Source organism: Daucus carota, chromosome 5, assembly GCF_001625215.2.
Source record: "Daucus carota subsp. sativus chromosome 5, DH1 v3.0, whole genome shotgun sequence".
NCBI lineage: Eukaryota > Viridiplantae > Streptophyta > Magnoliopsida > Apiales > Apiaceae > Daucus > Daucus carota.
In genome coordinates this window covers 35,461,631-35,475,013 of record NC_030385.2, presented here as the reverse complement: position 1 = coordinate 35,475,013, position 13,383 = coordinate 35,461,631, and the positions used below count along the sequence as shown (strand labels likewise).

Here is a 13,383-nt window from a genome sequence, read left to right as displayed (position 1 = left end):
GGAATCTAGCAGCTAGATTCCTGGAATTAGCGAGCGATTAACCAGACTTTACAGCAAAATGTCACAAATTTTTTTGGTAAAAGAGATATAGATTATTGTGTTAATTGACAAAATAAATCAACGCGAGTAACACATTGGCACCCCAGCAAACAAACACAATACTATCCTACTAGTACTTTATAGAGTTAATGACACTTTATAACCCCTAAGTTTGCTCCAAATCGCAGTTTAGTACCTAAACTTTAAAACGTGCCAATATGCACCCTAAACTTAACATTCCCGTGCAAGTTGTAACCCCTAGTCACTATTCCGTTCAAATCTACCATTAACTTTAACTGTTTAAGCGGTAACTGTGTGTATATCAGTTTCTAACAGCTAATTTATCCACTGTGACTCCTCAAAAATTATGTATTATATTTTGAAATTATTTCTGAACACACACAACAATGTAAAAAAAAATTAAAATAATTTTAAAAATATGTATCTAGATTTAGAATCTGAAAATTTATATTTTTAAAATTATTTTAAATTTTTTTTACATCGCTCTGTATGTTCAGAACTAATTTCAAAATATAATACATAATTTTTGAGGGGTCACAGTGGATAAAGTAGCTGTTAGAAACTGATATACACACAGTTACCGCTCAAACAGTTAAAGTTAACGGTAGATTTGAACGGAATAGTGACTAGGGGTTACAACTTGCACGGGAATGTTAAGTTTAGGGTGCATATTGGCACGTTTTAAAGTTTAGATACTAAACTGCGATTTGGAGCAAACTTAGGGGTTACAAAGTGTCATTAACTCTACTTTATATGACTAAATAGGTTTAGTTTATAGAGTAGCTATAGGTTGATGATCGAATTCAAACCCGTCTTTTTATTAAAAAGATGGCTTTGTCTCTTTCTCACTATATATTCTCAATCTACCTTCACCTTTCTAGACAAACACTAGCCGGCCGGTATGGAAACACCGAGGAGAAATCCAAAAGAGCTAGCCTAGCAACACTACGTAGCAAACGAAGGACGTATTATTCAGCTTGTGCTGGCTTTGATAAAGCAGCGGCTATTAAGTCAAAATCAATTATACACACCGACATATCATAATTCATACCACTACAAGAAAACAGGTCAAAACCGACCGCACAAAACCGACTGCCGCATATAAAACCGACCGACGGTCGCGTGGTCGGTTTTAACCCGTCGAAATCACAAAACGACGTCGACCTGGGTGACGTGGCAACAAATAAAACCGACCGTCGGCAACGGTCGGTTATATGTATGACATGGCACTGTTATAACCGACCGTTCCTTGTGGTCGGTTTTGTGTTCCGCGAAAAAATAATTAAAAATTAATTTAAATAAAAATATCTGTGCGTCAGCCCCATAAAACGACGTCGTTTTTTTTGTTTGGTACTAAAACCGACCGATTTGTCGGTCGGTTTTAACCTGCAGCTTTTATATCACTTTTTAGCTAGTAGTGAGCTCCCATTCACTTGAAATAAAAATCAAAGGAGAAGAAAGGAGCTAAAGTGGGGAAGAATTATTGCTTGCAAACATTTCAAGTAAGTGATTTTCATTTCTTTGCATTAAATGTGTGTGTGGTGGGTGTGTTAAATGTGTTTGTTATATTAAATGTGTGTGTGTGTATTGAATGCTTGTATTGAATGTATGAAATTCATGTCAAATTATTTGTTAAATGTATGTGTTATTACATTTGTGTATTGAATGTATGTGTGTATTGAATGTATGTGTGTGTTAAATGTATGTGTGTGTTAAATGTATGTGTGTGTTAAATGTGTGTGTTAAATGTGTGTTAAATGTGTGTGTAGATGACAAACTTGGATCGAAGTTGGATTAGTAATCAAGTGCAAAGTGATAAAATTTCGTTAACTCCGGAATATAGGAATGGTGTAGAAACTTTTTTAAAATTTGCAAGTGAAAATGGAATGGGAGAAGATGGTACAATGAAGTGTCCTTGTAAACGTTGTAGGAATTTGAATTGGTTAAGTATCGATGATGTTAGATTCCATTTACTTGCTAAGGGGATGCTTGAGGGTTATACCGTTTGGACATCACATGGTGAAGAAAGAGGAAGAAAACGTAGTCGAACATCGCATAATCGTTATTGTGTTCGGGAACCTACGAGGGTAGAACAACCGGTAGATTTGAATGCGATGCTACATGATTTTGCCGGTGAAAATTCCGAATTTTATAACAACGTGGATACGGGAACTAGGAATGTAGAAGAAGTTCCAAATGATAGTGCAAGAAAATTGTATGAGGTGATTGTTGAAAATGGAGCACCTATTTATCCCGGTAATACGAAGTATACAAGATTAAGCTTTACCACAAAATTGTTAGAATTCAAGAATATCTCACATTGTAGTAATAAGGCTTTTGATAGTTTGCTTACACTTTTTGCGGATGTATTACCAAAAAAACACACGTTGCCCCAAACTTATTATGAAATGAAGAAGATAATGAAGGGTTTGAGGGTTGAATATCAAAAGATTGATTTATGTGAGAATGATTGTATGTTATTTTATGGAGATGACAAGGATAAAGTTGTGTGTGATATATGTGGTCAAGATCGTTATCGGGATGTTTTGAGGAAAGATGGTAAAAAAATACCAAAAAAAATATTGAGACATTTTCCTTTGATTCCTCGACTACAACGCTTGTATATGTCAAAACATACATCCGACCATATGAGATGGTACAAGAATCGAGATGTCAAAGATGGAGAAATTAGTCATCCCGCGGACGGAGAAGAGTGGAAAAATTTTGATCGTCGATATCCATCATTTGCTCAAGAAATTCGTAATATAAGGCTTGGCCTTGCAACCGACGGTTTCAACCCATTTGGCCCTACCGGGAAAAAAACATATAGTGTGTGGCCCATAGTAGTAGTTGTCTACAATCTTCCGCCATCAATGTGTATGAAAAAACCCTATATGTTTATGACCGATATAGTGCCGGGTCCGAATAGCATTGGCAAAGATATTAACGTTTGTCTAAGGCCTCTCATTGATGAATTGAAGATATTGTGGAATACAGGAATTGAAACATATGATCAATCTTTGAAACAAAATTTTACAATGAGAGCGGCTCTTATGTGGACAATTAGTGATTATCCCGCTATGAGTATGATAAGTGGATGGTCGGGTAAAGGAAAATTAGGATGTCAAGTGTGTCTTGGAAGTGTGCAAGGGTTTCAATTAAAACATTGTGGTAAATGTAGTTTCTATGGCACGAACCGAATATTCCTTGAACCGAATGATCCACTACGTCGGAAAAGTAATTTGTTTGATAATGCGGAAAGAAGAGTGTTTCGTGGTCGTTTGTCCGGGGAGGGTGTAAAGGAGTTGCTTGACGGTTTAGTTTTTCCACCACCCGGAAAGACTAATACAAAGGCGAGGAGTATTGGATATGGGGAAGAGCATCATTGGACTCATGTTCCAATTTTTTATGAACTCCCTTATTGGTCTTCACATAGTTTACGATATTCAATTGATATCATGCATACGGAAAAAAATGTTTTTGAGAACCTATTTTTTACTATTGTGAATGCGAAGAAGTCAAAGGATCACAAAAAAGCAAGAGCGGATTGCAAGCACTTTGGTGTGTTACCTCATTTGTGGATCGATGAAAATGGCAAGTCACCCAAAGCACCTTTTTCCATTACAAGAAAACAACGTAAACTTTTGTGTGAATGGATTAGTTCACTGAAACTTCCAGACGTTATTCCTCAAATATATCTCGTTGTTGTAATGTTGAGGAGTGTACATTTTATGGATTCAAATCGCATGATTGTCATATATTTCTTCAAAAATTATTGCCTCTTGCAATTCGTGAGCTTTTACCGGCGCCTATTGCGGATGCCATCACGGCAATTGCAAATTTTTTTCAAGATTTGTGCTCATCCACGGTTACAAAAACCGATTTGGAAATAATGGAAAAATCAGTTGTGAAAGCATTGTGTTTGTTAGAAACAATTTTTCCTCAAAGTTGGTTTGATTCGATGGAACACTTGGTTGTGCATTTGGCGGAAGAAATTAGACTTGCTGGACCTGCTTACTGGCATTGGATGTATCCAATTGAGCGTTTATTGGGGAAACTAAAACAAAAGGTCGGCAATAAAGCAAGAGTTGAGGGTTCCATTGCCGAACGATATATGGAGGAGGAGATTGTCAATATTTGTGCGTTTTACTTTGCATCCGACTCGATTCACAATAAATTAAGTCGTAATGAAGTTTTGTTTGATGTACAAAAGACCGACAAATTAGAAGTTTTTAAATATCCATGTGATTCTCTTGGAAAAGAACGAAGTCGATATTTGAATGATGATGAGCAATTATTAGCTGATGAATATGTTCTTCTAAACTCTCCTGAAGTTCAACCTTATCTAAGGTATGGTATTTTATAATAAATTTTTGTGAAGATGTCGATACATTTTATGATAAATTCATGTTACTGACATTTATGCATTATTGTAGGAGGTACCAAGATCGAGTTATGAGACAACGTCCTGAGACAACGCCACAACAATTAGATCATATTGTGAAAACTCGATTCAAAGCTTGGTTTAAGAAAAAGGTTGAGAAAGACGAGATAGACGGACCTCGTTTCATGGACTTACTAGAAGGACCGGCATTAAAGGTCATGACTTTTGAAACTTGTCAAGTTAATGGATATAAATTTTCAACATCATCCGCATCCGGTTCCGGTGTTGTTGTTAAGGGAACTTTGCACGAAAATAATCTTGATTATTATGGTCAACTAATAGAAATTGTGAGACTTATTTATCAAGGATGCAATCACGTATATTTGTTCAAATGTATTTGGTTTGATAGTCTCGGAAATGGTGTGAGGATCGATAAGAATCGAGTGGTGACGGTTGATATAACTTCAAGATTGAGATCTAACGAAGTTTTTATTTTAGCTAGTCAAGCCTCTCAAGTATATTATGCTCCTAGCGTATTGGATCCACGAAGCAAAATATATACGGTGGTCAAATCTAAAAGTCGTCCGATTGATGAGTCAATTATTGTGCAAAACGATATAGAGGATGCTTTTCAAGAAGATAGATCTAATGCCGCTAGCTCATTTTCATTATTTGTTGATTTTGCACAATATGGACAAATACCATTTATTCGGCATGAAAATCAAGATGATGATGATGAAGAAGACGAATTGCGAGATGATGAAAATCAAGAAGATGATGATGATGTTGAACACAATGAAGAAGAGGAAGATGATAATAATGAAGAAGAGGAAGATGATGATGATGAAGATGATGACGGTTTTGATGACTTTCAATGATGTTTAATTTTGTGTAATGATTTATAATGGTGTAATGATATACAATGGTGTAAATTTGTTGTTGGTATTTTGTGATGTTTGGTTGTTGAGGATGCTTGGTTTTGATTGTTTGGTTTGATTTTGTTGTTGGTTTGATTGTTTGATTGGAAACTGCAGATTCTGCTGCAATTTTTTTAAAATTTCACCAGCAAAACCGACCGAATGGTCACAAAACCGACCACTTTTTACCATATTGATGCCTGAAAACCGACCACATTCGACTATAACCGACCGTTCTCATCACATAAAACCCAGAAAACCGACCGTCTTCAACAGAATTCGGTCGGTTATGAGACGGTCGGTTATGTGAATCAGGGTGACCTACTGCCACAAACCCGACCGGCTCATAACCGACCACTTATAACCGACCGTGGCAGGATTTGACCTCGGTCGGTTTTGCGTAAAACTCAGTCAAAGTTTTCATATTTAATTTGTCATAATATATATATATTATAATAAATATAATGTCCCAGAAAACCGACCGTACTCAAGTAAAACCGACCGAGCTTCTCCAGAAAACCGACCGTCTGTACCTATAACCGACCGTACTCATGTAAAACCGACCGTTTTCCCCTTTGACTTCGGTCGGTTTTAAGTAAAAGTCAGTCAAAGTCTATATATTATTTATTATTTATATATATATATAATAATAATATAAACATATATATATATTATATAAATATATATATATATATATTATTTTACATGTAATATTTATATAAAATATATTCTGAATATAAATATATATATAGTCACTTCAGTCTTCATCATCTCTGCATGACTGATACACGTATGGTTACAAGTGAAGTGTCCGGAGAGAAAGGTGTGAAACATAACTCTTGTTTCCTCCTTTCCTCACGGTGACAAGTAAACATTGTTCCTCCCATCCTCTTTGACAGTATTCAAAGCAGATCGTACGCTGACTCAATACTATTCAATACAACGTGTTTATATATTATTGGCTCATTTTTAATATATATTATTTTAACTTTTGTTTCCTATTTACTTCACGTGCCTAGAAATTAAGATTATTCCGATCTATGTCGTGTTCCTAACTGATATATGTCATAAGCAGTGTTGTAATTAAAAATCGCCGATTTAACCGAGTAATCCCCGATTAATCCACTGCAATATCGAACATTGATTGCATTTTTGAAATACGCATATATATTTCTTAATCGAAGTACATATGATAAATATTAAAATTAAAATATTATATTACTTTAAATATGAATAATTATAGAGTTTATGAATATAATAAATATATTAGTTGCTAATATATAGTAATATTACTTTTGATTTAAAATTAAAATATTATTAAATAATACTAGCTATTAATATATAATAGCATCCTAATATTTTTAATATTAAAATATTAAAAGTTATGGTTTTTATTTAATTAAATAAAACCCTAAATTTAGGGTTTAATAATAAAACCCTAAATTTAGGGTTTCTTAAAACCGACCGATTTTTGCTAAAACCGACCGCTTACTTTTTTGCGCCCAATTTTTCGCGAAAAATTAAAAGACGCGCCTTAGTTAAACGACGGCGTTTAGGAAGATTCAATGACATAACCGACCGCACAGTCGGTCGGTTTTATGCCCTGTATAAATAAAAAAAGACAGCCGTTACTTATATTATTGCCTTAACTCTCTTTAACCTCTCATCTCCTCTCAACTGCCTCTCTCAACTCTCAGCCCTCTCAATCTCTTTCGCTCAATCTCTCTCAATCTCTCTCGCTCTCAACTTCCTCTCTCTCTATCAATCTCAATCTCTCTCAATCTCTCTGCAAATGGCTCTCTCTACTTCAACTGCTGTTGCTCTTCTTCAATTGTTGATTTTGGTTCTCGATTTGTGCTGCCCATTTGTGCTCGGTTCTCAAATTAGGAGGGCTCGTTATGCTAGGAAGAAGAAAGCCCCTTCTCGTTTCAGTTTTTCTTCGGATGAACCCAAAGGGGTATGCTCGATTCTATTTCGCTTTTTAAAATTTTCAATTTTTAGTTTGTATATGTTGGTTGTATGTGTGAATCTGTATATATATGTGTGTATATGTATAAGTTTGTGTTAATTTCTGTTAATGTGTATGTATTTGTGTATGTGAGTATGTTTGTATGTGTTAATTAGCATATACGTGTATGAGAAATTTTGCATGCAATTTGTTCGTCGGTTATGTGTAATTTGTTGGTCGGTTATATGTGGGGTGAATTTTTTCTTAATTTTTCAAGTTTCGCTTCGGATGAACCAAAGGGGTATTTGTATGTGTTTGTATAGTTTGTGTAATTTGTATAATGTGTGTGTTTGTATAATTTTTGTAATTTCTTTTTGTATAATTTGTATAGTTTGTATAATTTTTGGCCTCCAATTTGTATAATGTGTGTTTGTATTTGTATGTGCTTGTATAGTTTGTGTAATTTGTATAATGTGTGTGTTTGTATAATTTTTGTAATTTGTCTTAGTATAATTTGTATAGTTTGTATAATTTTTGGCCTCTAATTTGTATAATGTGTGTTTGTATGTGCTTGTATAGTTTGTGTAATTTGTATAATGTGTGTGTTTGTATAATTTTTGTAATTTGTCTTAGTATAATTTGTATATTTTGTAACTTAATTTTAATGAATTGTATTGTAGGGGCTCTTTGGTTGGGTGATGATAGTCGTCATGATTTCAATGACGATATATATCATGGCAAGAAAACGGAAAGCAACGGACAAAGACACCGACAAAGGCAAGGGAAAGAGTGTCGGTAGTAGTACAAACAAAAAGAAGGCGAAGGGAAAAGGCAAGGGAAAAGGAAAGGGAAAGACGGGGTTGCGTGACGAGCCAACGGATTCGGAAACCGAATCGGAGCATAACACGAGGGAGGCGGAGGCGGAGGAGGAACCGGCGAGAAGAGTTGTGAGGATGCCACGGTCACATTCATGCGGCATTTTTGGAGCTAAGATACCAACAAGACCTCGACGGATCAATATCTCCGATGGACAGTAAGTATATTGTTTTATATGTTGTGTTTTGTAGTGATTTGTAATGGTTTTTAGTGTTAAATATATGTAGTGTGCGTTAGTTATTAATAATTTGTTCACGAGTTAATATTTATAATGTTCTTATATAGTATTGAAGATAATGAGGCAAAAAAGACTTTGCTTGCGATTATTCGGGCAAGATGGCCTTTGGGTAAGTACACGTTTAGTGACATAGACGCGGCTTACCCAAAGTGGCTCGGTCTAAGGGTTGAGGAGTTTCTCGTAAGTACATTTTTGTTTACATAATATGTTATTGATTTTGTTGGTAATTGATTTGATTATTCAATTTTAATCCTTGTACTTGTTGATATTATGTAGAAATATTATAGGCAATTGAAAGGTCAAAGCCGTTCACAAGCCAAAGCTATCATTGAAGATCACATAAAGGTCACAATCAAAAGGACCATGAATGAATTGAAGAGGAGGATCGAGAGGAAGTCAAGGGAGGAAGGGGTTTCGAAGTTGGCTTTGAAACCGGAATATTGGAATATCATTTTTTGGAAAGATCTTCTCAAGTATTGGGACACGGATGAAGGGCACTTGCATAGGTCGGAAGTTGGAGCTGCTAATCGGCAACGCGTGGAAAGGTTGCATAGCGCGGGTGCTCGCTCCTTCAACCGTGTGCGCGAGGTAGTACTATTTTTAATATGCAAACACACACACACATTTTGTTTTTACCTTATAATTATATAATATATAATATGATAATGCAAATGCTAATATAAGTTATTTTGTGGTATAATTCAAGAACATGAAAAAGAAATTGTCTAAAAGTCCGACAAAGCTTGAGGTGTGGGATGAATGCCACACTAGGATCACCTCCACTCCCGAGAGCCGGATATATACTACCCCCGCCGCTATGCGCATTGCGGTAATCTTCTAATTTTAGCATTTTAATTAATTGTGATAACCATGAATACGTCAATATGTTTATATGTTTAATTAATGCTTATATCTTCTAATTTTAGCACTTTAATTAATTGTTTATATCATAACCATGAATGCTAATCAATTGTGATAAATGTGTAGGAACGATATGCCTCCATTCTTGATCGTATGCCGGTGGAGGTTACTCAAACGGGGGAGCGGGATGAGCCTTGGGATTGGTGGATGGAAGCAATGGAGGTTCCCCAAGGCGAGAGGCCAAAAAAGAACTATGTTGTGGGGTTCCCCAAAGCTCGAGCTAGTGATTTGATCCCAACACTAGCCACGCGCTATAGGGATTCCACCCGTGGCGGCGCCGGCTCATCCTCATCCGCTCCAACACAAAATCCAGTGGTTCCCGATTCCATCTTCCTCCCGATTGTCCGCAATGTGCTCAATGAAACCCGTGCCAATCCTCTGCAATTTGCTCGTCGCCTATCGGATGAGGAGATAACAACCTTTGCACGCACAGCCCTCGAGGCGTCCGATCCAGCCGCTGACCCGGCTCGGAGGGCGGAATGGAATAACCTTCTTGGCGGCGAGGTTGTGCACATTGTAGGGACATTGCTCGAGGATGTCCTCCAAAAAATGGATGCTCGTGCTAAAATGGTAATAAAATTATGACTTAATGCTTTGTTTTTTGTTTTTGGTTGATACGTAAAAATGAATGGATTTCTAATTGTTTGACATGTTTTTGTAGGCAACTGCGCAAGAGGGAGAGAAAGATTATACGGATGTGGACGAGGAGACGGATGAAAACACGGATGCTGAGGGTGAAGGCGAAGCCGGTGGTGAAGGCGGTGGGGAAGGCGGTGGCGAAGATGGTGGCGAAGATGGTGGCGACGGTGGTGGTGAATCATCCGATGTTTCATTGACCGATTAGTTTGAATGTTTGGATTAGTTTGAATGTTTGAATATTAAGACAATGGTTTGAATGTTTGGATTATGTTTGGATTTGTAATTAGTATGTTTGGATTTTGAATTGTAATTAGAATGTTTGGATTATGTTTGGATTTGTAATTAGTATGTTTGGTTTAATTAGAATTGTTTCGTTTAATTTTGTTGTTGGTATTTGGTGATGTTTGGTTGTTGAGGATGCTTGGTTTTGATTGTTTGGTTTGATTTTGTTGTTGGTTTGATTGTTTGATTGGAAACTGCAGATTCTGCTGCATTTTTTTTAAAATTTCACCAGCAAAACCGACCGAATGGTCACAAAACCGACCACTTTTTACCATATTGATGCCAGAAAACCGACCACATTCGACTATAACCGACCGGGCTCATCACATAAAACCCAGAAAACCGACCGTCTTCAACAGAGGTCGGTCGGTTATGTGACGGTCGGTTATGTGAATCAGGGTGACCTACTGTCACAAACCCGACCGGCTCATAACCGACCGCACATAACCGACCGTGGCAGAAGGTTGACTGCGGTCGGTTTTGTGTCAAAGTCAACCCAGATAAAAGGCACAAAACCGACCACTTCAGTCGGTCGGTTTTACTAGTGGCTTCTGACGTGTTGTGACACGTGTTGACACGTGGTTACAGGTGGCATCAAGTGGAGCCACTTTTCTGGGAACAAAAAGGCACATAACCGACCACTCACTTGGTCGGTTTTAAGGATTAAACCCGACCAATTCACATAACCGACCAGGGTTTAACCGACCAGCCATATCGGTCGGTTTTAGGCTTATAACCGACCGATATTCTTCATAACCGACCGATTCGGTCGGTCGGTTATGTCCTGTTTTCCCGTAGTGTACACACCATGATCGACTTGCATGGAAACCAAGACATGCATGAGCACGACCTGTGAACTGCGGGTATCTGCAAATATATATGCTGATATTATTAGTTAATTAAGTTAATAATTATCTAAAATTAAACATATTTCAATAAGTTAAGTGACATTCAACGGCAACCACATTTTAAAAAGCGGAGCCAAAAATTGATTTCTTTCTGAAAATTTGAAACTCTGACCATTTTTTAAAAAATCGATGTAAACTTTGGTCACAAATCTAAAGTTTACTCTATTATATATAGAAATGCCAAATTTTATATACACATTTATATGATTTTAATATTTTTGGCAATTGGAGAGACATTTTCATAATGAGGAGAATGTGAAGTGATTTGTTATAATTAAATTGGAGCAACTTGTATAATGGTTTATGTGCAGCTTGTGTATAATATTATGGCCATGTGTGGTGACTGGTGAGTGGTGAGATGCAAAACGGAGGTCCCGCAAAAGGGGAGCATGTGGAAGTGTTGGCGGATTGTCACCCAGAGAAGTCAAACTCTATTTCATGTGCGCCGCTGCAATGTAGGTATCTCACTAACATCCATTAATCACCCTCTAAAATTCTTTTCATAATTTTCATTCATTAGCCTGATCAGTCTTCTTTATAATTTATCTCATAATTGATTGTATTAAGACAAATCGTGTCTAATATTATTTCACTACTACTAGTAATTGTCTTTCTGGGACTCTAGGCGGAATATCACTTGCTTTTTTAAACCATTATTAATCCAATAGAGGCCCTGCAAATGTCTGACTTGGGAATCCAAAAATTACAGTTCTGTAATTCGGTTATCTATTTACTAAATTATATGTAACTATGGTTCCTGTTTGACTCAAGTTTACTTATCTGACTTCTGATTTATATAAGTTAAAATCAATTTATTCTGACTTATAAATTAGAATATGAGAAGTTGAAAATTATATTTTTTATGACTTATATATATTTTATATTTTTTTATTTTGTCGTTACAAATATGTATAGGATCATAAGATCATTCTAAAAGATAATTTAATAATTATTATAATATTAATAATATTTATACGTAATAAGTGTTGTAAGTATCTAATTACATATATTAAGAATTATTTATAGATAACAGCTTAATTGTAAGTGATAAATATTTCTTTTCTTTTTGGAAACAAGTGATAAATATTTCTTAGAATTACGAAATGGCTCATATTCGTTGACTTGCAATTTTTCCCTGCATTAGTTTTATCGTCCAATCTTAAGTATGTGGCTCAGCCGGTGGGCGTAGGCGCGAGTAATGGTCAAGTGAATCTGGTCCTGAGTAAGAGGCGAAGATGTATTCGTACAGCTCTACTTCATAATGCTCTCACATATTTGAAGGGTTCACGGGCATCACGCTTGTCATTGATCAATTAGATACTACTCATGCATTATTTTCGTAAATTTCCACGTTAAAATTGGAACTAGAATCAAATATATTTCATCCATTTTCGAAGGTTTTTCAAAATCATATACATACACGGTATAATTCGTACAAGGACTCGCAGAAACAGTAGCCTTACATAAAGACGGACCATGCAATACAGCAGCAGTGCATGTTTCATTTTCTTTGAAAAACACCCATCGTCGTTATTTTTCTGGTAGGTAAAACACACTTGTACGAGACTATAGACAATGGAACCAGTAGGAAATTGAGTAGTTAACACTATGTAGGGACTTGCGAGTACCTCAAAGTCCAAGAAGTTCCAACACTCCCCACCACACGTGTGAATCCGGTCCCATATCTCCCCATCACCATTTAATTCGTCGCACGTGTGCCCACTTCTTTATTATTGTAGGGTTTCGCCGAGTTCATTCTGCAACTTCTCCAAATTCTCTGCACCAGCTCTACGTTGCTGCCTAATTTTAGTGTACCGGCCAATTTTATTTTTATTTATTTAATTATCCAGAACGCAAATTCTGAAAATGTATATTGTCTATCGCACAAATTCAAATAAATTTAATGCTATGACTCAGATTTTCTCCATGGATTTTAGTGTGGCAGATACCTCTCCCTTAGCGAGAAAAAATGCCGACAATTAGGTTCGAATACTTACAAATATTGATAAATATGCTAATCGATGATAACAGAATATAAGTGCAGATGAAAATGATATTCGGAACGAGTACATCTAATAGTACAGACAAAGACAACACAAGCTATTCAAAATAATTTACATAATTTAGTCAAAGATGTGAAGCTCGTGTAGGGCTCCGAGAATTCAAACTGGTCCTTCCATGATCCAGTACCCGTGGGCCCAAATGTCTGT

At 36.3% G+C, this 13,383-nt stretch overlaps 3 protein-coding genes across 3 annotated transcripts; all 3 read left to right on the top strand.

Moving 5' to 3' along the window:
- The first annotated feature begins 1,946 nt into the window (after positions 1-1,946).
- LOC135152874 (uncharacterized) lies at positions 1,947-5,322 on the top strand. The gene is made up of 4 exons (XM_064094019.1): positions 1,947-3,658; positions 3,739-4,410; positions 4,497-4,774; positions 5,246-5,322. Exons 1-4 carry the CDS (start codon positions 1,947-1,949, stop codon positions 5,320-5,322), a joined length of 2,739 nt encoding a protein of 912 aa, XP_063950089.1.
- Positions 5,323-7,882: 2,560 nt separating this feature from the next.
- On the top strand, positions 7,883-9,361 carry LOC108221667 (uncharacterized). Its single transcript, XM_064094018.1, has 5 exons — positions 7,883-8,342; positions 8,471-8,603; positions 8,700-9,011; positions 9,130-9,252; positions 9,350-9,361. Exons 1-5 carry the CDS (start codon positions 8,008-8,010, stop codon positions 9,359-9,361), a joined length of 915 nt encoding a protein of 304 aa, XP_063950088.1. The 5' UTR covers positions 7,883-8,007.
- Positions 9,362-9,413: 52 nt separating this feature from the next.
- Positions 9,414-10,198, top strand: LOC135153011 (uncharacterized). The gene is made up of 2 exons (XM_064094582.1): positions 9,414-9,914; positions 10,006-10,198. Exons 1-2 carry the CDS (start codon positions 9,438-9,440, stop codon positions 10,186-10,188), a joined length of 660 nt encoding a protein of 219 aa, XP_063950652.1. The 5' UTR covers positions 9,414-9,437; the 3' UTR covers positions 10,189-10,198.
- The last annotated feature ends 3,185 nt before the right edge of the window (positions 10,199-13,383 follow it).